The 27979-nt window shown below is 41.1% G+C and overlaps 1 protein-coding gene and 1 long non-coding RNA gene across 2 annotated transcripts; both read right to left on the reverse strand.

Moving 5' to 3' along the window:
• Positions 1-1710: 1710 nt before the first annotated feature.
• COG2 (component of oligomeric golgi complex 2) lies at positions 1711-27623 on the reverse strand. The gene is made up of 18 exons (XM_083493871.1): positions 27371-27623; positions 25629-25790; positions 24460-24525; positions 22705-22785; positions 21438-21541; positions 20123-20231; positions 18335-18514; positions 17746-17870; positions 13515-13641; positions 12866-13005; positions 11014-11075; positions 9557-9708; positions 9048-9245; positions 7408-7480; positions 5666-5808; positions 4713-4852; positions 3266-3446; positions 1711-2165 (listed from the first exon to the last, which is right to left on the reverse strand). Exons 1-18 carry the CDS (start codon positions 27440-27442, stop codon positions 2064-2066), a joined length of 2217 nt encoding a protein of 738 aa, XP_083349997.1. The 5' UTR covers positions 27443-27623; the 3' UTR covers positions 1711-2063.
• Positions 14318-14619, reverse strand: LOC310702403. Its single transcript, XR_014523493.1, has 2 exons — positions 14499-14619; positions 14318-14444 (listed from the first exon to the last, which is right to left on the reverse strand). It is a non-coding gene; the product is annotated as an uncharacterized lncRNA (long non-coding RNA).
• Positions 27624-27979: the final 356 nt, after the last annotated feature.

The raw sequence follows: 27979 nt of genomic DNA on the forward strand, positions 1-27979 counted from the left end.
TCAGGCTGAGGGAGCCGGCGTTTATCCACAGACAGCTTTCTGGTTATGTGGCCAGCATGACTAAACCGCTTCTGGTGCAACAGAATACGGTGACAGAAACCAGAGCACACAGAAACACCATTTACCTTTCTGCCGCAGCAGTACCTATTTATCTGTTTGCACTGGCATGCTTTCAAACTGCTAGGTTGGCAGAAGCTGGGACAGAGCAACGGGAGTTCACCCCGTTGTACGGATTCAAACTGCCGACCTTCCAATTGGCAAACCCAAGAGGCTTCTTAGTAACAGTGCATCAATACTGAAGGAAATGCAAATAGAAGCAGAAAACACACCCAACATTTAGCACGATTGGGGAAGTCGTATTTTGATCCCAAGGAGGTGGCTTCAATATTATGCTATCAGCAAACCTCCAGTCAATCATCCCCAGTCTCACCAGAAGTATTTAAATGCTAGCTATACCGATTCCCCGAACAAAGAAGTGGACAAAATTGCAAAGGCTTGATGTTACTCTAACATACCATGAATAAGCAGGGTGCTTGCTTTCCAAATTCACATTTATTTGGTTCCTTCTTTATGATGGGCCCCAAAGGAAAAATCACAGGGCAAACAGGCATGCTGTGCCATTTGAAAACAACAACAACAATAAAAAAATCCTTGTATTCCTCCAACAAGCAGACACGATAATCTACCATTTTGTGAAAATAGTTGGAAATAAAAATCTTTATAACTCTTTAAAGTATTTAAGTAATTCTATATCCCACCGTATTCAAAAAGCTCAGAAGTTAACAATACATTTTTGCTTAAATGTAGGTAAGTCAGACTACATCAAGCTTTGAAACCAGACAGGTTTTTAAACCAGGAACGCCTTGGATGGTGTAAAACAAATACGCCAAACCATGTACATTAGATTTCAAATGACCTCAGAGAAGTATATACTTCTTTAAGGAATGCATAAGGTCAGTTGACTATCTTATGAGCTTTTTCTGAATGTGGATGTTAGCAGCAACAGGAACAGGTAGTGTGTTTTAAGGAGTTTGCATGTAACTTATGATGGTTTTAAAGAGGTAACTTATGATGGTTTTAAAGAATGAAAACCCCAAACCCAAAAGTAATCCTGAGTTTTTCATGAAACAGACAGACAGACTTTTAGGTGATTTAAGACCCTTCCAAGACTCAAGACAACCACCTCAACAAATGTTTCTTTTTCTTCTTTAAAAAAAAAGTAAGTGTGACCTCTTTGAAGACAAAGCTCGGGAGAATGCTTTCTTGTTTGTTTTAAAATTCAAGAATAGCAAAGCTTATTTTAATCTCTTCTACACAACCCAACGTTCTAACGTAAAAGGTATGCTTAAAGGTAAAGGTAAAGGGACCCCTGACCATGAGGTCTAGTCGTGGATGACTCTGGGGTTGTGGTGGTCATCTCGCTTTACTGGCCAAGGGAGCCAGATTACAGCTTGACATGTGGCCAGCATGACTAAGCCGCTTCTGGCGGACCAGAGCAGCACACGGAAATGCTGTTTACCTTCCTGCTGGAGCGGTATCTATTTATCTATTTGCACTTCGTGCTTTCAAACTGCTAGTTTGGCAGGAAAAGGTATGCTTAGGGGTCAGTAAATTACTATTCTTACATTGTGTGAAGATTAATACTACAAAGCCACTTGAACTTACATATTTAATACATCTCCTCTCCAGTGATAAAATGTTACAAAGGAAGACAATGCTTTTCTTGTTTATTTTAATCATGTTAAATCAGTTTTCCTGCATGATAAGATTTACAATAATAATAAAAATAATAAAAATAATAATAACCTTTCATAGCTTTGTAGTAGATTGCTTAGAAATATATAAACTTTCTTCCATACAATGGAAAATGAGAGTAAATGCTCTTCTATAAGGTTCTCTCCTTTTTGGTGAAACAAGTTTTTATGTCTCTTGAGACACACTTAACTTGCTGCTGAAGCGGAATTAGGAAGCACTTCCTTGCTACATAGTACTTGACGAGAGAAAATAAAAAGAAACCCTCTTCTTTTCAGAAGCCAGGCCTGCTCTCTCTTCTCAGCTGAAAATCATGTTTGTTCTGCTGCTATCTGATCCTTGGCAGATTGAACAAGCTCTGAAAGAGCTGAGAAGCTTTTGATGTTGCTCAGCTGCAATCCCATCTTCTGTATCTAAAAGAAAATATTACAGTTCATTTATTATTTTTGCAGGCAAAAGCAGAAATTCCTTACTTAATCATTGCATGATCAGAAGCTCTATAAGACACGCACATAGAAACTTGTCTTGTGTTGACAGCCACTTCTTTTATTTAGCATGCATTTGACAAAGTTATTTTTAGGCAGCTGGAATAAGTATCATTTGACTTGGCTAACATTCCAGTTACTTTTGCTGGTTGGGACGTTCTGATGTTTGCCAAGCATGAAATAGCATGTGTGTGGGCAACTGCTGTTGGTACCTGATGAAGTGCACAACTTGAATACTTGCTAACGGATCTCAGTTTTGCTGCCTGGGGTGCAGCGTAATACAAAATAGCTACTCCCACCAAAAGAGCAGTAAAGAGACGGGAACACAGTGGTTCAAATATGGAAATCTATTCCATTTTGATTGTTCACAGAATGCCTTCAGCTGACACCTGAAGGCCAACACTAAAGGTAAAAGATGTACCTCTAAGAGGAGACCATTTGAGGGACAGGGGTCTGCAAAGGAGAAAGCCCTTCCACTTATTTCCCGCCTGAAATTTTAGCAGGGACAACAAGCAGAGTCCTATCCACATGAGTGCCAATTATAAAGACTGAGTTTGCTAACAGTGGAGGAGGCCCTCTTGCAGTTATTTGGGTCATGCGCCAAGACAACGAAACACCGTTGCACAGCCTGAAATAAATGCTTACTTCCCTTTCAAAGGAATGAAATATCTGCTTCCAGTTATTTCTGATCCATCTGTATTTACTCAGGCTTTTGTTGTATGGTGACTTTTATCCTCAGCAACAATACCTGAATAAGTGTTTCAATGAACTGTTGGTATTTTTCTCTTGGTATTGTGCTTTTATTGTTATTCTGCTGATGATTTTAAGATGAATTATACATCACCCTGAACCGCTCCCTTCTCATTTTATTTCACTTTTAATTTGTATACCACCTTCCTATGTTGCTATACACAAGGCGGTTTTCAGTGGTTTACAAGCTTTGGAAGGAGGCAGATTTATATACCCCAGATAAAGAAAATTGTTATCCCGCAAAAACACACATACATTTGTGTCTGCATCCAACCTACCTGAATTCCAAAGTGCTCCACATCCAAGGCCAGCTGCAGGCGGATTTTGTTATCATCACTCATGCCTCCATTTGGAGCGGTGCTATTTGCCATCACGGTTTTTCTTGCCTGCTTCAGCCTTTTCAAACTCTCTTCCATTTTCTTTACAGAATTCAGAATATCTGATATTGTCTCAAAGTACCTGAATAAAGAGATTCATTAATGCATTAGACTGTGAGCCCCTTACGGACAGAGTGATTAGCATTCAGAAAAACAACTCTAATCTGCTTTGAGCCCACAGGGCACAGCCAGACAGAAACAAACAACATGTGTGTTTGTCGCTCTCACTGAACTCAATAGGACTTAAAAGTTTGGCTGGAACATGCCATAGCTGTTAATACTTAGATTCTTCCTTTACCTTACCAGTAAGTTGTGTATACAATATCAGACTCCCAAAATCAACTATTATAAGTGCATATTTAGCATCCGGGCCCAAAAATGCCATGTGGGACATGGGTAGCAGTTTCTGCAAGGCCAGCTCCAAGTTTCTATAGGCTCTGGGCAATATAAAGGCAGTGGGCTCTGCAACACCCAGCCACATGCTGTTGCCAGTCCTGCTGCTGCATCCCATCACTGCAGAGCTGGGCTGTGTAGAAGGAGAAGGGAAGCAGCAGCAACAGGGAAATCGGAGACTGATACAGGCCAGAAGACCAGGGTAGCATCAGTGTGGCTGGCCAAAATTATGGAGGAAAAGGGTCAAGGAAGGAGGAGTTGGCTTGCTTGCCCAAGTGCACTGCTGGAATTAGTGCAGGAATTGGTACAGGCCTCATGAATGGAGGAAGGGAAATGCATTCCATCACTGCAGAAGGCTTGGCTGATGCTGCAGGGGCTGCATGATGACAACAATAGGAGTTAGGCAATCAAGCATGTCCAGTGGGTTCATTGTCTGTAAATGCCTTTGCATACAAAGCAGTAAGATTCAAAAAACAACAACAACAACTCCACACCAAAGTTTCCTGGGAACTATAGTTAACTGAAGACAACCTGGTTTGTTTGAAGAGAAGAAGTCTTTGGATCTGATATCCCACCTTTCACTCCCCTTAAGGAATCTCAAAGCGGCTAACAATCTCCTTTTCCTTCCTCCCCTGCAACAAGCACTCTGTGGGGTGAGGCTGAGAGACTTCAGAGAAGTGTGACTGGCCCAAGGTCACCCAGCAGCTGCATGTGGAGGAGCGGAGACGCGAACCCGGTTCACCAGATTACGAGTCTATCACTCTTAACCACTACACCACTGCTGGCTTCTACTACAAAGGGAGGAGCACAGGGGTTATGCGCGCAGCCAAAGTGCTCACTCACATCTTCTTTTATCTAGCCCAATATGTGATTGTCTTAATCAACAGTGGCTTGGGAAAAGTTGAGTTTTTAATGCTGAAATACGCTTGTGAAGTTGCAGTAAATTTTCACTTACTTTTGTGTGCTTTTGCCAAGGGCTCCTTCAAGCCACTGCTCAATTACAGCTGGTTTCAGTGTATCTTTGTAGTCATTCTTCAGTTGGTGGAAAGGTTTAAGAGCAGTGTCAACATAGGGCAATGCTTTGGTTGGCACCTCCTGGTTAATGTTACACAAATTGACAAGAAAACGAGTAAAAAGCTCGTTATTTTAGAGTTCAAAACAAGCAAAGCTCAACATGCTCATACATAAGCAGTACATGAGAATTCAATACTAGGTAGTTAATCAAATGGTTTTTTAATACATATACATATCACCTAAACCTCAATTAGGTTCCTTTTTGAGCCTACACATTTGACTTTTTCAGGGAAAAAATGTATTTTCATTGGATTCCCATCATACCAGACATAAACATGCACAGAAAGGGTTGGGGTAAGAAACTGTTTGCCTGATAGTGTTGAAGTGTGTTAAGTAGTAGTTTGTCTGAATTAAATGAATATGACAAAAAGCAATGGACCTGTTATCAAAGGTCCTGGGGGAAAATGGGAAACTAGAGATCTCAAAGTTTGTGTAAAGAGCAGATCAGTTCCCATCACATATAAAGTGGGGGAAGGTTTTGGTTTGAGGAAGTCTGCTGATGCCAGTCTGCAGTAATGCTATACACTAGGATTCAAACATACAGTATTCCTACTACCTTGGCTTAGGTGGGCATGGCAGGCTCAATTGAGATCCATAAAGTGTAAATTAAACTAGGAGAAGTTGAAAACTGCATGTAACACAGATCACCATTAATCAGCATAACACTGTGCTCTTCCATCTCATATAGCTAATTGATGATATCTCAGGTAAGAAATTATATGCCAAAGCTACTGTGCTTCATGGGGTTGGGGGCTATCAGCTGCAGGTAAGTGGTCAAAACATTCTATGCTGCTGACACAAGCCTTTATTGTTTAAATATGAAGGATATGTTACCTTATTGGTTCTTCTATATAGCCTTGGAATCTCAACAGCACTTTTCAGGCAACCGAAGCAAGAATCACTTAACTCCTGAATAAGCTTATTGTTCAGGGTTGGCCAGCAACCCAGTAAAGAGTCCTTTGAGTCTTCCAGGGCTCCTGTTAAGGGGGGAAAAAACCTGTGGTAAAATCTGAGCTCCCCTGAGATGAACACACACTTTTGGAGTATTTCTTAAAACGTGTATTACTGCCCTTCATTAGAAATTCCAGGGCTATTGCAACAGTCTTTTTCAACTCCCTTATCCGCCCCCCCCCCCAAAATGTAATCAAAGAAAGAAGACAGATACTATTTATTATGCTGCGTTACACTGACAATTCACAGCACGGTCTTCCATGAGGTTTGGATGGGCGTGAAATGACTGGTTGTCTGCCACACCCAAAGCCCTGCTAGCTTGCTCCAGCCAGAACAAGAGGCATGGAGGGGTTGCCCCTCTTCCTTCCTGTGTGGATCTTCTTTTTCTTTATCATCCTCCACCACCACCATTGGTTCTAGAAGGGGGATTAATTAGGCCAATCCTGTGGCCTCTCAGATGATCAAAGCGCCTGGAATCTAATAAATCCAAGGCTGTCTCCTCCTCCCCTGCCCCACAACTGGAGCAGTCTTTCAAGGAGTCTAACATTAAGTAACAAAAAACTAGCAGTAACTCAATGTTCACAGGGCTATCCACAGACATATCAAAGGCCTCCACAGTGGACGTCCCACTCTGCCAGGCTCTTTTCCGCTGGTAGATAAGACACCACTGGTTCTTCCTATCCCCCTCTACTCAGCGAATCTGTGCTTGAGGATCTTTCTGCCCAGATGCATTAATATTCCAATATATCTCATTCATACACATACAAAAGGCTTGGGGGCAGTTGCTAAAACACTGCCTGATTAAAGTTAGGCCATCAAGCAAGTCCTGTGGGTTCATGACTATTCTATGTTCCTTCTTCATATGCAAACATCTTCTCCTTTCCCTTTCATTTGTAAAGCTAATCAATAATAATAATAATAATAATTTTATTTGTACCCCACCCACCTGGGCAACTCCCAAAAGAACACTAAAAACAGAATAAAACTTCAAGCATAAAAAACTTCCCTAAACAGGTCTGCCTTCAGATGTCTTTTAAAAGTAAGATAGTTGCTTATTTCCTTGACGTCTGGTGGGAGGGTGTTCCACAGGGTGGACGCCACTACCAAGAAGGCCCTCTGCCTGGTTCCCTGTAACCTCACTTCTTGCAGTGAGGGAACCACCAGAAGTAAAATATGTATTATACTTGCACTGGCATTTTTGCTACCACAGTTAGATCTAAATCACAGTTGCAATCCCAGTAAAAAGTAAATTTGCAAACTGTGGTAGCGAAAAATATCAGCACAGTTGTAATGCCACTTGATAGCTCACTCCAAAAATGAAGGCAAAGTAGATTTCTGAACAAGCAAGGAGAAGGAGAAATAGGACCAAGTAAGCCACAGGCATTCCCAATCCCCTAGCCATAGCCTGCCAAATACGGGTAGGGTGTAACATGCATAAAATACTGCACAATTTAGAAATTTCCTCAAATTATGGTGAATCTTCTTGAATCAAAAATAGTCTCTCTCATTAAACAATTTATCTCCATTAGGCATTTGCCGATATACTTCCCAGCAGAGTATGTTCATCATATCATATCATGAATATGTAACAAAAAATATAAGCAGATACCTGAACTCACATTTACCTGAGATGCAGGCTATGTTCTTGAAACCAGTGGTTTCAAGTTTTGGTTTGATAATTTCCAACAATTCAGGAAACTGAAAGAAAAGTAATATTCAAACAATTACAGCTACACTTGAATATGTTTTCTCGATATATTCAAATTCCCCATGCACAGAAGTGTTTCTTGTGTGCAGCTACAGTATATAAATTTTACTCCAACATCACAAAACATAACATTTTGAAAATCAGCTATGCAAATGCCAGACGCAACAGCAAGAGATTCTGAATTCAATGCAGCACACTATGAAAGCCTCAAGGCAAAACATCTAGAATTCATGAAACAGTTTTATTCAAAATAGCAGATTTGCTCCTTGAAGCATTTAATTAATCTTGAACAGAAAAAGTGATCAAAAAGTCACACTCAAACAGACTTCACAGCACCCCAGTGAGCTACAAGGCTTGTGTAGCAAAATGAGAGCTTGACAGTTAAATCTTGCAGAGGGCTGAGAGGCTAATCAATGAAAATATACACTGCAAAAACAAGCACATGGCTCACATCCCAAAGATACACAAAACCACAGAGCTGCTTTCTATAGAGAGTTGTGAAAAACTGAAGCAGCAGCAGCCATGAATGTTACAAATTGATGGCAAGTTAGGCTGCAGGAGATGAAATAATTCTCTTTATGACATAATGTACTGCATTATATCTTCCCTGCAGAGAGACATACTTTAAAGTAAACACATAAACCTTGATATATCTAAACTCCATGGAACCAAAGGCACAAAGATTAAGGAATATTTTCTGCATCTGCAACCATTATTCATACAACAGTCACAGAGATAGTATCAGCACCCTTTATGTGAGCATCCATTCTAATGCTTAAGGTTCTGGAAATTATAGCTATTACTGAACTGAAGCCTGCCATTTAAATATTTCAAAAGTTCGGTGTCAGGGTGGGGTTAATGGCAGGACAACAAAAGTGGACTTTCTGAACCCTTACGGTGCCTAAGAGACAGAAAGTATATGTGTGTGTGTAAGTAACAACCATTAGCTCAAATTGAGGATACAGTAACCATAAGTACACTCAACTTAATTAAACACATTAGTTAATATAAGCCCTCCAGATGTCCAAATAAGTATCAACACAAGATTGACACTTTTAAAAATATGTTCAAATGCAGCCAGGGCAGTGAGGTCCTTAGACCACTGCATAATACAGTTGTACCTTGGACCTCAAACGTCTTGTGACTTGAATGTTTTGGCTCCCGAATGCTGCAAACTCAGAAGTGAGTGTTCCAGTCTGCGAACGTTTTTTGGAAGCCGAACATCCGGCGCAGCTTCTGATTGAGTGCAGGAAGCTCCTGCAGCCAATCGGAAGCTGCACCTTGGTTTTCGAACATTTCTGGAAGTCGAATGGACTTCTGGAATGGATTCCGTTCAAGAACCAAGGTATGACTGTAGATGGTGGGTGTTTATCCTTCCAGGCTTGAAGTATAATTTCCTTTCCCTGATTTTTCTTTTTTCCTTCTTTGTTAAATTTGCGAACAAAAAATTGACAAGAATAAGCATTAAGAAAAAAGTTCAGTATCAGAGTCAGCCGGGCTCAGAGAACCATAGGCCGGATTTGATATTTGACATGCAGACCAATGAAGTATACCAACCCATTCCTGAAGCTTATCCAGATCTGAAGCAACAAGCACCAGCTGAGTGGTGGATATGGAAGCTAAAGGCTGAGACTGTGGACAAGAGTCATTTCCTTGGTCTTCAACAGAGCTTGGGTTCAGTGGGCACTCCTTGCTACTGCTTGCCAATGATTTTTTATCCTTTGTACTTTCGTTAGAGATGGGCCTGAGTAAAAGCTGCAATACGAAAAATGAAAATGGCAAAGAGGTTTTTGCAAACATACCATACACCAAACAATACACATCTCAACACAATGTCCATTCATAAGTAAGTTCCACTGATTTCAATGGGAATTGCTCCCTAGCAAGTGTACAGAAGACTGTAGCCTCAGGCTACCAACATACAGTAATACCCTAATTTGATAAAGCTGCAGTGAAACAGCATTTTGGCTTGTCATACAGGGTTTAGGCAACCTCCTAAAAATAACAACTATAAGACTTGAAAGGAGAACCATAGAGCTTTGAGAGAAGCCTGTGTTTGTCCTCACCTCGCTAATAAAAAATGAATAGCGCGCTACAATCTGCAGTGAAAGCTTCCAAAGGCGATGTGTGAGCAATGGCAGAAATATCTGATCCGACCAACACTTCTGCAGACTTGCACATGCAACATGTGTTGCCAAGAGGCTGTACGAACTTTGAGCTGAAAAGAAAACACAGGAATAGTTAAATTATTAGTCACAATCCAGAACTGTAGCCCTATGCGATTTTCAAAATTATCCCAATTAGACCAGCTATATTATGAATGTTTATGAATACACTTTTGCTTTTATTCTCTTATTTCCAATCCTGTACCCATACCTGCCCCATAACTTCTGTACAGCACCAGTGTTTGGGGGATCACTGACACATCTTGTGTAAAGACAGATAAGCCAAAGTGACAATAAACAATCCTGAGACAAATATCTAGCTAACTTAAGGCCCACCCCCACCCCTCACTTAATTCTGAGGAAAAGCAACTAACAACCACCCAAGATTAAATAATAATAATAATATTTTTATTATTTGTATTCCACCCATCTGACTGGGTTGCCCCAGTCACTCTGGGTGGCTCCCAACAGACTACTAAAAACATGATAGCTGGAGGTCTGAGGCAGGCACATCTTATGGATTCTGGGCAGCAAAGCCATAGCTGCTGAGGAAGGGGAAAGGAAGGCTGCTGCTGTTTCTTTAATAACCTATTAGCTTTTTTAAGGAGGGTTACCTCTCATTACAGAACTATGGATGGAGATACAAAAGCAAAATACAGTGATACCTCGGGTTAAGTACTTAATTCGTTCCGGAGGTCTGTTCTTAACCTGAAACTGTTCTTAACCTGAAGCACCACTTTAGCTAATGGGGCCTCCTGCTGCCACTGCGCTGCTGGAGCCCGATTTCTGTTCTTATCCTGAAGCAAAGTTCTTAACCTGAAGCACTATTTCTGGGTTAGCGGAGTCTGTAACCTGAAGCGTATGTAACCTGAAGCATATGTAACCTGAGGTACCACTGTAATGCTATGCTGTGATGGTGCACATTTTATTTCAGTGCTATACAGAGGTTATAGAACTACCTGTTTGTCAACTGTCCCTCCCGTCATATACCATTAAATGACACAACATTTAAGGCTGTAAGCAAAAGAACTTTTGTCTTCTTTCCAGTGCAATTCATTCTTCATTCCGAGCCACTATGTCTAGCCATCACTGCTACCCAACTTCTAGGCAGTGCAGCTGACAAGATTTCTGCCATAGTTGATGTCATTGGCTAAAAGCAGAAATCATTCTTGAGAATTATTTCCTTGAGTTCACCCTTAGACACTATACTATTTTTCTTAAAGCATAGCTGAAGTTCCCATCAGTATAAACATGACAGATATAATTGTGAAGTGCTTTATGGTAGTCAAAAATGATTATTTGTCATTCACTCTCAAATCCTCATTGCACATGCTAATTACAGTGAAGATGTAATTTACCTGGAGCTTCTTCTAAGTCATCAGAAAAGGCTGTTTCTAAGGCCCCCGCTATTTCTCTAAACCTAAAAAATAAAATTAAAATCCTAATTAAAATTAATATTTGGCAGCTTACTGCTGCACGCTGTAGTCCAATTGCCCCAAATGTATTTCAAACCCGAATACCATAAGAATCTGTATAACACAGCAGCTATAACTGCTCCCATGTAATAGAAGAATGACAGCAGGAGAATGAGAGGCAGTATCAGAATGAGTGTTAGGTATGGAGTAGAAACAGAAGAGCGCTCGAAGAAGAGTCTGAGAGACAGAGCAGTTAGTTAATGTTGTCATCTCTAAAGAGACTGCCCCATCCTCTGCAAGCCCAATATACATTCATTCAATTCAACCCCTGGTTGTGCACTGTAGTTTCCTATGTTAGTTCTTGCTGTTATGATGAGTAAGAAAGCTGGTAAATTTCAGGAATAAAGGCCATCCCCAAATGGATAGGGCTGGTAGAGAAATGCTGGACCTTGCGCGGCCCCGAGAGGTTTCCCCAGCCTCTAGTTATCACCACTATTTTAGCATCTCTTTAAAACAAAAACTTGTGAGTTTTGCAAGCTGGGACCAAATTTAAAGTTGCACTAGCCTTTCTCAACCTGTGGGTCCCCAGACGTTGTTGAACTACAACTCCCATCACCCCTAGCTAGCAAGACCGGAGCTCAGGGATGATGGGAGTTGTAGTCCAACAACATCTGGGGACCCACAGGTTGAGAACCGCTGCGGCTAGAGGGAAGTGCAGATGGGTTAAGAAGCTTAAAGGGAAAAGTTTTACATTGAAAGAGGGAGGGGGAAGGGGGGCAGGGATGTGCCTTAGTTCTTAGAGTTGCTTCTGATGACCTCTGGCTGGCTAGGCCTTATGACCGTGGCACCGATGGCTGCCTTTTATTTGCTAATGGACACTGCCACAAGGTTCTGCAAACAGTTCTAGGGGATGGAAATCAATAGTTCTTTCTGATACCCTGAACATTTTTGTTTTTTAAAAAAGAAAAGTACTATCATAACCAAGTTTTCAGAAATATAAACAGAAGCAGCTTGTAAGCTTATCTGTGTTTCAAAAGAACATGTGGCAATTGCTATCAGTCTATCTGGAGGAACGCCACAGAGTGCAAAGGGTCCAAGGAACACCACAGCCGAGTCAAATGTTTCAGTCCAATTAAGCAGGAAGGTTTGGTTACCTTACTCTGGGTTTGCTGCTAACATTTAATTATTTATTCAATAAACAAGTCTAATTCTTTTAGGTACAGCTTTGTTTCACTTCACTTTTAAATCAAGCTGTTACAATAAAAAAAAACTTAGTTTATTAACCACATGAGTTTTAGTCAATCAACTGAATTTGCATATGAGTAAAAATAGTAATTCTGAAATATGAAGCATAATTTGTAGATGATGGATTCCTGTTGTAGCTTACATTATCTTCTATTTGAAAACGTATGACATCACAAAAAGGTAAAATCAGACGGAATGTAATTGTTAAATTTCCAAACACCTAATAGGAGAAACTGTTCCTGTTCAATCCACATTCTACCTCATAGTAGGAAAGCTGACAGAATAGACAGCTGCAAACCACAGATAATGTGTAAGATTTGAAAAACTGTTCTATTTCAGTACTTGTTGCACAAAAAATGGAGATATATTTGGATGCTGTTCTGACAAACAGCATGTTATGAGACCAAAGGACATTTATTCCACTTTTCAACATTTTTGCCTTTGTAGGTTTCAGCAGGCAGCAAGGGACTGTGTCTTTCAAAACATGAAAAATATTTTTATCTAAATGAAGTAATTTCATGTCCCCTAAAAATAAAACTCAAATACCAACCTTATTTGGAAATAAACAGGCAAATTCCATTTATCATTAAAGCTGTGGTAGGAAGGATGTGACCGTAGTCTTTTAACGCTGGCTTGTGAGCCACACTGCCGTTCAAATTTTCTCACAAAATCCATGCTTATAGTGTATTTCTGAAGAAGGAATATTTAAGGTATATTTTTAACATACAAATATTGAAATAACATAGCGCTATTTATCAAGCTCTCTGAAATCCAGAATACCAGATATATAATTAGCAACAGAACTGGAAAACTAACTAATTTTTATTCGGTATATTTTGTTTTGTTTTGCTGCAGCTCCTTGAGGGTATCTTTTGATAAGCATGATGCGCAGAGATAACACAACTTCCAATTAACCAGAATTGAGATTTTTAGTCAATTGAGCAGGTTAAAAGGCCTAGTACTAAGGCACATCAAATGATGCTTGCTTGTATCAAATGATACTTCATGTTGACATTCTTTACATCAATATTATTGTTAATCTCTGTATAGAAAATTCAATACATGACACTGCTCTTAGTTGTTGAATCTGAGCATTCTGTATTTCAAAAATCATTTTCTAGTTTTCGTATTAAACTAAAGGCCCACATTCCTTGGTTCATTGTGTTAAAGAGAAGCTTAATATGCATATTTTAAATTACCTCATGAAATGCATCTGGGTTCCCAGGATTAAACAGTGATGGCAGCTTAACTTCTAAACCACGAACTATTTCTGGCCACACAGAATTTACCAAAAAATCATATCCAGGAACAACATTCCCCTTTTCGCTGCAAAATTAAACAAACATTTTTCTTAGAAATACTTAAAATATAAGCATTATCAATAATTATACAAAAATGTACATTAGTAGGTTTGTAGCAAATCATCTGAATATTTCTACTAGCTTAATGTCAACATATTCTTGGCTTCTTATCATTTTAACATCTTGTCTTTTTATACTACAATCAAATCCAAATTAATTAACAGATACTTCTATGAAACATATAAATCTGCTTATACAAATCTGTGGGGATATACTCAGTCTGGGAAAACTTTATAGATATAAAAAGTTCTGCTCAGCACAGAGTTGGTATTCTGGGCAGAGGGCATTTAGGAAGAAAATTTATAGCACAGCAGCAGCTAGTTCATACTTAATTGAAATACAGGAGAATGTGTTAGCCAGTGACTTGTTCCCAATAACTCAAGCAGTCAGCAGGAGAGCTAGCCAATAGTGCCCATGAACCTGCACAACCAGTAGGTGAATATCGCTACCCAGAATTGAGTTTAAGGGTGCTTCCAAATGGGCATATCCTATCCAGTTGTTGCTCTTCTGCTACAAGCTACACATGAAACTGCAGCCAACTTTCCACATCACTCAGAGCATGTTGCACTGCATGCTTGTAACATCTCTCCATTATTAATTATTATTATTATTATTATTATTATTATTATTACTACTACTACTACTTATACCCCGCCCATCTGGCTGGGTTTCCCCAGCCACTCTGGGCGGCTTCCAACAGGAGATTAGAAATTTATTAAAACATCAGTCATTAAAAAACTTCCCTAAACAGATCTCCAGATCTCCACTCTTCAGATTTCCACTCTTCCCTAAACAGATATCCAGATCGGCACTCTCGAGGACTTAATTCATTTCTGACTCTATAGCAGAAAGATGTTGTTCAAATGGGTGTGTGGTTGATTCAGGGTAGGATCTTGCGTTAAAGAGGGCAGGCAAAGATAAGGAGAATCATTTTTTTCTCCCAGGTCTCTTGAACAAAGCTAAACATGAGGTGCTGGGCATGAAAGGTTAGGGAAATGGGTTCTGCAAATATCAAAACCACACCTCTTTCAAAAGGCGGGCGAGTCTTTCTAAAGCTGTCAATAGTTGTGAGGCTTGTGCTACGCGTTCGTAGTTTTTGAAGTTGTATTTTCTGAGGCATAAGAATACATGGAAGCATCATGGTAGAAACATACTAGGAAGTCCATGATGTAACAACTTTGTGTGGAGTAGCAATTTCAGTGTAAATACCTCATTTGAAAGAAACCTAAGCTCAGGACAAGGAACTGGGTATGCAGAAAGCCCTATTGTCCACTATTGGACACTCCAGCAAATGCATGTATCAGTGAGGAAAACACTAAAAGGCAACAAACATGGCTTACTTCCTCAACAGCTACTGATAGATAGTTAAGTACATCCTGAGCCTGTGCATAGACGTGATATGGGCTGGACACATTCGGTGTTCATCCATATAGTGGGCCATGTATGTGTCTGATTTTAACATCAAAAGGTCATGTGTTTCAAAGGAACTGAACCCTCCCTGTGGTCTGTTGACCGTAGCATTTTTATTCTAGTCCAGCTCATTCTGGAGCTTAACTATGTGAAAAGAGGTAAGGAGGTAACGTTGAAAATGAAGCAGGACTCAGTTTCCCTCAAGAACACATAATAATATAGACACGAATGGGAAACACACTTGAACATTATTGTGGCTGCCCCAGGGAGAAAGAATAAACTTTGTTTTCTTGTTCCCTGAGTTCCAATTTCTAAATGTCACCAGCATCACATACAGATTAGGATTTATACCCCATTTGATAGTTCGGAAACTTGGGAGGCAGAGTGAGGGAATTAAATGTTTTATAGTTCTCGTCCATCACAAACAAAATATTAATGATTTTCTCTTATGAAAGAAGATTAAACCTATTCAGGGATTAAGAGAATTGAAATGTTAGCAAAATGTTAAGTCATAGGAAGAGCACCACAATGCCTGGATAATTAGGAAAGTATTTCTGCAGTCTCGAGAGCTAAATCCTAAGCACCAATAATTGCAGGCTACTGTGTTAACTGGAACAAAATAAATGGATTCAATTTAGGTGGCCTGAATTTAATTGCAATATGAATTAGGCACTTATTTAAGGAGATAGCGATCCAAAATAATAGGCAAAGTGCTCAGTCATGTAGTTCCACTAGTCAGATTTACAATCTCTTTTTCTTTTTTAATTTTATATAGACAAATTAGCAAACTACATTTTCCAACAATTAGCTGTTACATGCTGTAACACAATGACCCATTATATGAGATAGCACCAACCTAGTACACACACATTCCAGAACTTAGACCAACAGTAGAGTTACTACAGTAGATACACAACACCCTAGGTCTTGATGGAGTATTGCCCTGAATCTACTGACTGTAACCCTAATTCTGCACCACAGCCAAGCTCATAGACTTTACACTCCAGCCCACAGCTTCCTGTTGCTTGCGATTCTTCTTGCTGAATGGTGGACATCAATTCTGTAAAGGCTTGAGTTATAAGAGTTTTCTAGTTCCCCAAACCACTACAAACATCAAATCCAAACAAAATACATGCAGGTGATTTGAAATTAGCTGTTGAAATCATGTCTAGCACATATTTGGAAACACCTGAATATACCAGATGTACTAGCCTGGATTAAGAAATTAAAGGACCTGGCAATGAAAAGAAAAATATTTCATTAATGAAGTGGCAATAAAATCAGACACTTTCAGAATGAGTTGAGGTTATTCTATTGAACACCCCGCCCCCCTGGAGACCACAGACAGGAATGTGGTTCTGATAACGGTTTACTGAGTATGAAAAGAATATTTAGGCTTTTAATCTTTTTTCTTTGTGGAAAACAGTTGCATTTTCAATAATATTCTCAGCAGGTTACAGCATCTCTATTCTCTACTGTAAGATATTGATTTTCTGCAGATGAGGATCAAGAATTCTGCTTGCATCATTTAAAATCAGACTAAATCACACTCAAGAGTAGCCCCACTGAAACTGATGCACCTTAGTTACAACTACCGTATTTTTCGCACCATAGGAAGCACTTTTTCCCTCCTAAAAAGCAAGGGAAAATGTGTGTGCGTCCTATGGAGCGAATGCAGGGGGGGAGGCAGGCGGGGAAAGCCCCCAAGAGCCGCACACAAGCTCCGTGCGCTCTTGCGGGCTTTTCCACAGGAGGGAGAAGGGACTGACTGGCCGCATCCAGGAAAGCCAGGAGAAGCCGTGCAGCCCTTTTAAAGTGCGCGCGGCTTCTGCCGGTTTTGCAGGAGGTGGGGGAATTCCCCCACCTCCCAGAAAAGCCAGGAGAAGCCGTGCAGCCCTTTTAAAGTGCGCGCGGCTTCTGCCAGTTTTGCGGGAGGTGGGGGAATTCCCCCACCTCCCAGAGAAGCCAGGAAAGCCCTGCGCAGCGTCTCCCGGCAAGGAGACGCTGCGCGGGGCTAAAGGGGAAGGCAAAACAGCGAGCGGGATCCATCCCGCTCGCTGCCTTGCCTTCTTCCATAGCTGCGCGCAACCCCTCCGCAAGGAGAGGCTGCGCGGGGCTAAAGGGGAAGGCAAAAAAGCGAGCGGGATCCATCCCGCTCGCTGCCTTGCCTTCTTCCATAGCTGCGCACAACCCCTCCGCAAGGAGAGGCTGCACGGGGCTATGGCTTCTTTAGCCCTGCGCAGCGTCTCCCGGCAAGGAGAGGCTGCATGGGGCTAAAGGGGAAGCCAAAACTTGGCTTGCTCCATAGCTGCGCGCAACCCCTCCGGCAGGGAGAGGTTGTGCGCACCCTGTACGCTGCTCTTTGGGGCTGGGGGGGGGAAAGATTTTTTTCTTGATTCCCCCCCCCCTAAAAACTGGGTGCGCCCTATGGTCCGGTGCGCCCTATGGTGCGAAAAATACGGTAACTCAAGTCCACTGACTTCAGAAGCTCTACTTGTTTTGTGACCGGGATCCGTTCCGGAGCCCCGGCTGCTAGCCAGCCGAAGCGGACGCTATATGAGGTGGACGTTCGCAGAGGTATTATTGTATTGTCCATAGTTATAAGTGAAACCGAAACAACAATTGCTCACGCCATTTAACAAAAAAAGGTTTGTGTTACCTTGAAATACCTCCCCCTGTTACTTCACGCAAGAGCCGGCAGTGGAGAGGAACAAACTCCAGCAATTTGTTGTACATGGTCTGGAGGCCATTAGGACGAGATTGAACAAACTGCTCCACAATCACCTGTTAAAAACATTTAGTATCAAATTAAAGATGCCAGACAAGAACTCCAGTGCAAAAAAGATGAAAATATCTTCCATCTACAGCCCAAAGTCAATAATTACTGCATTATCATAGCAATGCTCAAAATGCTGTTTAATAGGAGATATAAAACAGTTAAATTAGCTTTCCGTTCCTACATGCAACAGCCTCCCGATGTTGTAACACACTGACACCATATTTTTTTTAGCACCTGAACATATTCAAGGTCTAGTGGCAAATATTATTTATTAAATTTGTAGATCTTAGGGCAGTTCACAACATAAAAATGCAAGATAAAAATACAAATGTTCAAATAACCTGCTTTCTGCTCTAACTTTCTTTTTGCTGAGTTCTTTTTCATAAGTCAGGAAGAGCCCCAGAAGTACTAGACATATATACAAAACACAAGGTATTCTCCTGAGTCAGTTGCCTCCAGCTTCACTTACCTCATCTACATATGGTTTCACAAGCACTTCACCAACTAATGCCTCAGCGTCCCGTGTTTTGTCTATTGTTGCATAGGTTCTCAAGCAATGACGGATTATGTCAATGTTGGAAGTTTGAAGACCTTCTAAAAGCAGCCCTTCCAGGGACTGCTGCAGCATTGCTGTTATCCCAACTATTCGCTATGATTTTCAAAAAAAGAATGAAAAGAATTGTTATTGCTGTGCCAGAAAAATCAGAAATATCCACTAGTTTTATTTAGTCATTTAAGAACTGCATTATAGCCTCAAAAACCACCAATCACCAATATACTGTATTTTTCCAAGACGATGCTTTTTGCTAAAAAAAAAATCAGGCAAAAATTGGGAGTCATCTTATACACAGATAGTGAATGCAGAAGGGGGACGTGCAATTAATGGCAGCAGCAAGCAGGAGATTGGCAGTGGCGATTGGGCGGGTGATTGGTGGCTGCGGCAAGGCCTGCTGCCGATTGGCTGTGGCAATTGGGCAGGCGATTGGCGGCTGTGGCGAGACGGGCAGGCGATTGGTGGCTGCAGCAAGTAGGCGGGTGGGCTGTTGGTGGTGGGGAGTGGGCAGACAATTGGCAGCTGTGGCGAGGTGTGCGATCGCCAGTAGCAGGCAGGCAGGTGAGCGATTGGTGGCAGTGACCTCCCCTATCCCCCCAAAAAGCTAAAGAACTTAATTTCTTAATTTTGGGTAAAAAAAAAGGGGGTTGTCTTATACATGGGGGAGCCTTATACACGAAAAAATACAGTAGGTTAAAATTCTAATCTGAAGTTTACCAGAAACCCAACCCTTAATGATTTTTATAGATTATTATTGAATGGCTGTTTAAAATTAAATTGTTTTAAACAACATGCTTGAATATTTGGGAATAATAACATTGGTTGAGGTATAATTTGAGTTAATATTACATTTATTACGTGCGTTTGCTACTAACAGTAGGAAAACTACTACTCCTACAAAGTTGTAATTATTGAAGAGTGCTGATCATTGTACTCACAACAAAACTGACATACTGTATTTGTTAGAGTTCTGGATGGTAAACACTGCTGAGCATGTGGGTTAAAAGTGTAAAAATATAAAACAATTTGTTGAAAGGATGAAATGTTCTTTACATACTGGAGCAGTAAATATCAGAACAATGTACTGCTATACATACAGTTTTAATTGATAGGCATGATTTGCTTATTTTTATAAATATATTTTTTAAAGCTTAAGAAGAAGAAGAAGAGGAGGAGGAGGAGGAGTTTGGATTTGATATCCCGCTTTATCACTACCCTAGGGAGTCTCAAAGCGGCTAACATTCTCCTTTCCCTTCCTCCCCCACAACAAACACTCTGTGAGGTGAATGGGGCTGAGAGACTTCAGAGAAGTATGACTGGCCCAAGGTCACCCAGCAGCTGCATGTGGAGGAGCGGAGACACAAACCCAGTTCACCCGATTATGAGTCTATCACTCTTAACCACTACACCACACTGGCTCTCTTTAGCTGAGATAATCGGTGATTCAGCTGCCAGAAGGCAAACAGAAACGCAAGCATTTCAGTCTCCAACAAACAAGATTTTAGGGATTTTAAGGAGAAGAGAACACATTGGCTGACTAACTGTATGGGAACAGATACAATTTTTTCATTCTTCTTGTTCATCACAACTACAGTCCAAGAAAAATGCATGAACTTTCATAATGATGGCACCACTGAAAGTCCACAATATTATTATGATTTAATTGTGACAACTTTTTTTTGTAAAACAAGGCAACATACTTACTGGTTTCAACTTGTCTAGGAGTGGCATTCCTTTGCTCTGTACTGCATGAAACTGTAACTGGTTGAATTCTGTGGCAATTCTTTCTAAAATCTGTCCGGTCAGAAGTGGACTTGCAAAGGAATTGGCACACATCAGGATACGATTTTGATAAAATAATGGCAGTAGATAATCATAATCCCTCTCCCCCCCTTCACACAAACACACAGTCTCTTCCTATATATGTATGTGTGTATATATACGCAAGTTCATGTGATTTCCTCCCAGCTCCCAACAATCCCTTTGCATTTAGTGTGACCAAGAAGATCCCGCAACAGGGCTATGCAGTTAGGAACAGGCTTGACTCTTAATGGCGGAAGCTTTCAGAGGCCTCAGGGCAAGGGGCAGGTAATTCTGTGTCCCTAATGCACCCCCTTCTTGTCTTATGCCTGGGCAAAACCTACCCAGTACCTCCAACACAATAGAGGGGTGGGATATGGGATAATGCAACATGTCTACTCAAACCAGCTTCAAAGCAACTGAAAAATGCCAGATCATAGGAAGCTGTGCCAGGCCCTGTCTCCTCTGTCAATTCCAAGGAGTGTCAGAATCCCAGGTGGATCTCCTATCTTCAGAGACCAGCTAGTGAACCCTTGCAAAGCCTAGAGATATGCTAGGAGATTTGTGAAAACAGGCAAGACAAATGGGCATTTGCATTTTAAAAAGATGTACTGAATGCAAAGACCAAGAAGATTTCAGAGGCTATGAAAATGTCCCAGTGTTATGTCTTCATATGTGATATTTTTCTTATGGTGGTATCACAACATGTAACTACAGTGCATGCTCTGTTCATCATACATGAAGAATGCATACATGACTGTTTCACTAAGCAAGGGATCAATCATAGGTTTCTATCACATATACAGGTCATGAAACAGGCACTGTGTCTTGCACAGGTTTGTGTGCACACACCTTCCATACATAGAAACAAGATTTAAGCAGGGAAAACATGACCATAGCTCCCTTTTGTTGCTGGCACAAGATAAACAACAACAACCATAGAGCCATAGGGAAAATCTACAACTAATTTACTCCAGAACACCCCTATGAAAGTCAAAAGACTGCTCCACAAAAGGGTACACAGGTGGCAGGACAGGTGCTCTGCTAACTGTAAAACGGCATTTGCTATTTTGGCATGTTATTATGACAGAAGCAATTGGTATATCACGAACTAACTTCTTTAAATAGTTGCTTCCTCCCACTTTGGAGTTTCAAGATGCTGGTATATAGATTTCAAAGACAGACAGAACTAAGCAAAAGCAACTTGCTGATCCCATACCTGCTTCCTTCTAGTGATGACATTTCTTTAGAATTTTGGGAGTGCAGAATTTTCTCAATTTTCTCAACTGCTTTAATAACTTGAATAAGTCTCAGGACACACATCTGGTTGGTGGGGGGGGGGAGAAAGAAAAGAAAAACTTCTCATATTGAATCTGAGATATTTTCTTCCCAACAAATTTGCAGGTATTTTGGGGAAATGATTTGACTCAATAGGTAAGGAGCTGGAAGTAATAAACCTATTACAATGTGATCTCTGAAGTGCACCACTATGCCAAAGAGACCCCCACCTCTCCACTGCTGAGGTTAATAACTGTATGGAGCTCCCATGTAAACTTGGTTCTTCTTGGCATAAGGAGGGGAGGTGTGTTGTGTCAGAACTGCAACACGTATTAAAGACAGTGCCTTCTGTTACCACATTCAAAGAAATGCATAAGAAAAAACAAGGAACCCAAAAACTCCCTATGATGGCTTTTGTCCATGTTTACCGTCATTTAAATGCATACTGTTCAGTGCAAGTGGGAAACAGTTTAAACAGTGGAATCCTACACATGGCTGTTCAGAATTAAGTTCCACTGAGTTCAATGGGACTCACTCCCAGGTAGGTGTGTATAGGACTGCAGTTAGCAGAGCAATTCAAAAGAGGAAGGGAGAAGCAATCAAAGGCAGAGAAACTACGAAATCCAAAGCTCTGTCAGGCTCATGTAGAGAGGGTAAACTTGTTTTTCCTCCCTTGCCATTAGCTCTGAGGTCCTGTCCATCAGTTTCTCTCCCATAGGTTTCTGTGCTTCCTGCTCTTGGTCTTGTGCAGTTTTCTCCTTAGCTTGGTAACGTACTAGAGGCATGAGAGCACTTTAGATTCAAGGCCTCCTTCAATTCATCCTGCACACCTATTTTTTCTCACTTGCATTTGAGCACTGACAGGACAGGGAGGTTGTCCACAAAGGTTCTTACAGCCACAACAAGGTAGCCTCCAATGAAGGATCTCCCTTTCTACAGCCAAAGGGAAAAGTGTATTCTATCCTAGAATTCCTAGAACACTCTTCAAAAGGACATAGGTCATGCCTTGAGAAAGTGTGTTAGAAAAAGTAAGGCTCTGATCTTCTAGGAAGGCAAATCTGCGTCTACTAGTTCCTTTTCATTTTGCCATGTCAGAAGATTGCATGAAGTGCTCTCAAACTAATAATTAAATTTCCATATTGTGGTATATATATGTTCATTTTGCCCTTTTGCCATAAAAATGCAATAAATGGGGCTGCCTGTTGTACCTTTTTCGCCCTGATATCTTCTTGTTTAGACACACGTTCATCAATTGCTCGAATTCCTTCACTGACACAAGACTTAAGACTCTGGAAAGAAAAAACATATACACACACACTCCATATTTCCTCCAATTAAAACAAGCAGTTCTGTGCACATATGAGTTAACATCTCTCACACAGATTAATCACGTCTTTTGTGCCTTTCTAAAATGCATAAGTTATGAACGAGGCCAAAATATTTATTCAAAGCCAAATCTCAGGTGCTGGACACTTCCTATTATGTGCTCAGCTGGAGCTCCTTTCCCTGGAGAAATATCACTTATTCCAGGCTGTGCTATAGTAATTGCAAACCCATCTATCCTTTGCAACAAGACTTTTCTATGCTGAGCTACATTTGAAAAGTAAGATGGACATGATTGCAGGGCTTGTTGGCCATAGGCAATTTCCAATTGAGCACGATCAGGGACACATTGCAATCCAACTGGCACCATCCCACTGTTGATATAACTTCTGTTTGTTTCTGATAATTCCTAAGGTCCCTTTCCAATATTATCTTAGCAGCATGGGAGCCAACACTGTATTTTTCCAGTGCTACTTCAGTAAAATAGGATGTCTGAGGTAACAGGCAACGCAATGCTGTTCCTCTTGGAAGCTTAGTCAATAGTGACGTAGTCTCCCATGTACCTGGGGCTTTCATCATTCCCATGTCAGAATAAGAAGGAAACATCCTTCCCTGATCTAAGGTAAAGTGTACCTTACAAGTTCTGGATGGCAGCTCCCCTACTGCTTTCTGTGTGGGAGGACCATTTCTGAAGAACATAACCCTTTACAAATTTCATTTTCAGAGCCTTATTAGATTTCAGTAGAGCCACTTATAATCATGAGTTTCCAGGCAGCGACAAGACAAAAGGAGTGTAGCTCCTTGTTCATTAGGTAGATTAGTAATGAAACGGCTATGGAGAGTGAGGAGCGGTGGTAAAAGAGCTCAGGGAAATTAAATATGAGGAAATTCAGCCCAAACAGAAGCAACACTTTAGGTCTTGCTTTCAATTTAATCTAACTGTCGTCCTGTAGAAAAAGAAATGTCTCAATATCTAGAAATTATTCTAGTTATCTTTTCAACCAGTTGGTTCAGAGACATTCCATCCCACTTCTATTATTTCAGTTCATGAGGTCACCTAGCTAATCTTGCATGTGTTGCTGTTATTAATATTATTTCTTATTTTAATACCATCTGCATATTTAATCAACACAGCCCTACTTTCCTTTCCAACACATAATACATTAACTTTTAGGGAAAAAAGAGGTGAATGAAATAAATAATTTATTTTTTAGAAACAAGTATTTGCTTGTTTGGCTAAATATACTTTATGCATAGTAAAGGTAAAGGGACCCCTGACCATTAAGTCCAGTCGTGTACGACTCTGGGGTTGTGGCGCTCATCTCGCTTTACTGGCCAAGGGAGTGCAGACAGCTTCCGGGTCATGTGGCCAGCATGACTAAGCTGCTTCTGGTGAACCAGAGAAGTACATGGAAATGCCATTTACTTTATGCATAGGTTAACATAAATGTGTGCCTGTGGTGTTCTTGTCTCTGTTCTTACCACACAGTTAGGGCTCCTAAAATAGTTTCTAAATGTTCTGACAAAATGTATTTTGCTGCTTCATGAAATCCCCTATGTTAACCCCATACAGAATTTATTTGGTTTCTCAATATTTTCAAAATCAGACAAATGATATGACAACTTATTTCAGAACATACCATAACTTCCTCTCGCAGTTGTCCTAAAGGCACTGAAAGCTGATTAAGGGCTTTGTCCATGCCAACCTAAATAAATTGTCCAAACATATTACATATTATGATTAATGAGCAGTTGAAACTGTGCATGTGTATATTTTGTAACAAATTACATTTCTATTGAAAACAAATGTAAAAAATGTTTACAACCAGTACTTCAGAAGACATCCCAACTAGCAAGTAATCCTGACTATTATATTTTCCTAATGGCTGGCTGTCATTGGTACAACAACAGAAATGGCACTTGTACATTGCTAACTTGTAATCTCTGGCAAGCTGGCTCCAATCCTGAACAGAATTATCTGTGAATGACTGCTGAAATCAAAACAACATAAACTGGACAAAAATGGAAGACTGTGTGTCCACATACTCTATATGTGCAGAGCGTTCAATAGGTACCTTATCTTTAGCGCCGTTATCAGCACCCCATGCCAACTAAGAAGACAGAACAAGGATCTGGATCAAAGGGACCCATTTCAAATCTACACTCAGCCAGGAAACTCATTTAGTGGTATGGAACAAGTCATCCTAATGCACATTAAAAGACTTTTTAAGAATTGCATATTCTATCTATTTTCAAAAGTATCAAATGCTATAAAAATAAAATCTTATCTATCCATTTATACTCCTTGAAGGAAAAGTGGGATGCAAATATGATGTGAGAAAGAACTTTTAATATATATATATTTTTACCTCTGGACTATTTAACCTCTCTTTTCTAGCATGTATCAATTCACAGCACTTGCCCACACTTTTTCATATTACAGCTAAGAGATTTTAATCCAAAGGTGTTTTTTATTTACCAGTTGTCTTCCTTCTGTATATTGAAGTATCCTATGACATCCTGCACACCCACCTCAAACAGCCTATTCACATACCAAACCCTTGCCTAGAAGCTTCCAATACCTCCTTAAAATGTAAGGCCCTTCAAATGTTGCTGGACTACAACTCCCATCATCACTGACCATTGGCATGGTGATTGGGGCTGACAGGAGATGCAATCCAGCAACGTATGTAGAGCCACAGGACCCTGCTTTTGGAAGTATGTTGAATATTAGCATTTTCAAATATTTATTATTAGTATACTTAAACACTAAGATTAGTACATATAAAACATCCAATTTGAAACTTACTAGATTGGTGGAAAGATTAACAAAGTCTGCATAATCCTTGTTTATGAGCTCTATCATGGCAGTTTTAAGAAGTTTGTAGTAGAGCTCAAGATCATCCCGAAGCTCTTCCAACTGAACACGTTTCCTGCACTCCGACACAAAGTGATCGACATCAAAATCCGGCTATATATGAAATAGGTAAATAATAATAATCATGATTTAAGAAATGGCTCATAACAGAAAATGCAATTCCTTGTAAAAGCAGTTTGTATTTATCTAACTTCCAAGCATGCTTGAAGTGAAGGGATAAAAATGAGGACCATTAACTAGGAAAAGTTTTTGTTCTAAATGAAGTACTAAAATATAAGATGTATAAACATAGTCTTATTGGTTTGTTAAAGTGCTTTCTGTCTGTAAAGCCTAACTAATTGGTACTATTCAAAATAATATTAATAATGATGATAATAATAATAATAATAATAATAATAATAATAATAATAATAATAATAATAGTAATTTATTACTTCTACCACCCATCTGACTGGGTTGCCCCAGCCACTCTGGGCATCTTATAATAGAGTATAAAAGAACACATGATACACCAGACATTTAAAGCTTCCTGATACAACGCTGCCTTCAGATGTCTATGGAAGGTCATGTAATTGTTTATCTCTTTGACATCTGATGGGAGGGCGATCCACAGGGTGGGCACCACTACCGAAAAGGCCTTCTGCCTGCTTAATAATAATAATGGGTCTGACAGCATAAGACCATAAGAAGAGCCCTCATGAATTAGACCAAAGGTCCATGTAGTCCAACATCCTGCTCACACTGTGCCCAACAAGATCCTTATGGGAAACCTAAAAGCAGGACATGAGTGCAACAACAAAGAATGTTTTAAAGTTGTATAATTGCTTACATCCAGGAATCCCCTTTATTTTATTTTTTAAGATATTCTGAACAGCAGTTTTTTCAAGGAGACAGCTACGTGTCTAGAATCAGAACTGAATTGTAGGGTTGGGAGGGACCTTGGATCATTCAACCCAAATTCCTGCAATGCAGGAATAGGCAGCTATTGAACCCATAATCTTATCAGCACCATGCTCTAACCAATGGAGCAGCACATTCTGAAAGAGCCAGTCTCCATGTATGATGGACAGTATGACAGGTGAAATAGGAAGAGCTGTCTGGCAGGCCGCAACACAGGGATGCCTCACAGGATCAGAGGACCCAAATCCAACACGGGCCTGAGTTCTCCATAGGAAACGTCCTGGCTGAGGCATCTAGATTTTAAACAGGTTCAGACTGAAAAATGTGTGCGTGCAACATACACGAAACATAAAAAAACCTACACAAGATACATGCCATGCACAGGCAGCATGGACTTCCTTGGGGGAATTGAATAATGTGCGAACGGGGCCAGCAATAGGAAGTCCAAATATTCATCTATTAAAAAGAGGTGCATATACCCCTATCTCCCCCACATGGAGGAAAACAACCTATAAATCATCTCTGACAACCCTACTAGGAGAAAAATGAGCTACTTTGAAGGGCTTTCCGAGTTGGGGGGGGGGGGCAGGACTAGAGCTTCCCTGGGGTGGCGAGGCCTGCGAGTCACTCCAGCCCAGCCAGGGTCTCGTACAGACACGCATCTCCCCCTAGCATCTCCCCACACCTCCCCAGTTGCCCCTCCTCTCCCTTCAGCCCCGGCTTCGGCCCAGCCAGGCGCCCTCCTGCCCAGGGGCCTCCGCCTCCTCACTCACCTTCATAAACTCGTCCTTGTCGAAGCACAGGTTTTCGGGTCCCCGGGGTAGGTTCATATTCCACGTCTCCATGGCTGGCTGGGCTCCGCTCCCTCTCGGCGACCCGGGGCCGCCACGTCTCTTTCCCGGATCTCCGCTCGGCTTCGGCTTCGCAGTCGACACAAAATGTACGCGCGCGCGCCACACTTCCGCCAGCACCGCGGCGCCGAGGCCGGGCACCGCCGGCCGCCTCCTGAGCTCGGGAGGGCGGCCTCCAGCGGCCTACGGCCTCACTGCAGGCGCGCACGTGGCCTCCGGGGCGGGGGGTCCCGTCTTCTCATTCTCGCCCTGGGAAGTGAATACGGGGAGGAAAAGGGTCTGACCTCGGCCCCAGAATTTATTTTCCATGCCCGAGGTCGACGCCAACCTGTGTGGAAGGGGAGTCTTGCAAGAACTTCGGGGCCGCATGGCTGCAGACTTGGGTGGGAAAGTAGACGGGGCAGGTGCTGCGCAGGGAGACTTTCCTGCTTCACAGTTTCCTTACGCGAAGCCACTTGCTTTAGTATACAAAAATACGGCAAGGATTAAAAATTAAGCATGGCTATGGGTGTCCGGAACGTCCTAAACTAG

This window comes from Podarcis liolepis, assembly GCF_965112155.1.
Source record: "Podarcis liolepis genome assembly, chromosome: 3".
Lineage (NCBI taxonomy): Eukaryota > Metazoa > Chordata > Lepidosauria > Squamata > Lacertidae > Podarcis > Podarcis liolepis.

What these genes read in the sequence shown, in the direction of transcription:
- COG2 (XM_083493871.1), bottom strand. Translation starts at nt 27,442, where the DNA reads ATGGAGACGTGGAATATGAACCTACCCCGGGGACCCGAAAACCTGTGC. An exon ending in ACCCAGATGCATTTCATGAG is followed by an intron (nt 13,006 to 13,514) that starts GTAATTTAAAAT and finishes TTCCTTCTTCAG; the next exon opens with AAATACACTATAAGCATGGA. An exon ending in TATATAGAAGAACCAATAAG is followed by an intron (nt 4,853 to 5,665) that starts GTAACATATCCT and finishes AACATTAACCAG; the next exon opens with GAGGTGCCAACCAAAGCATT.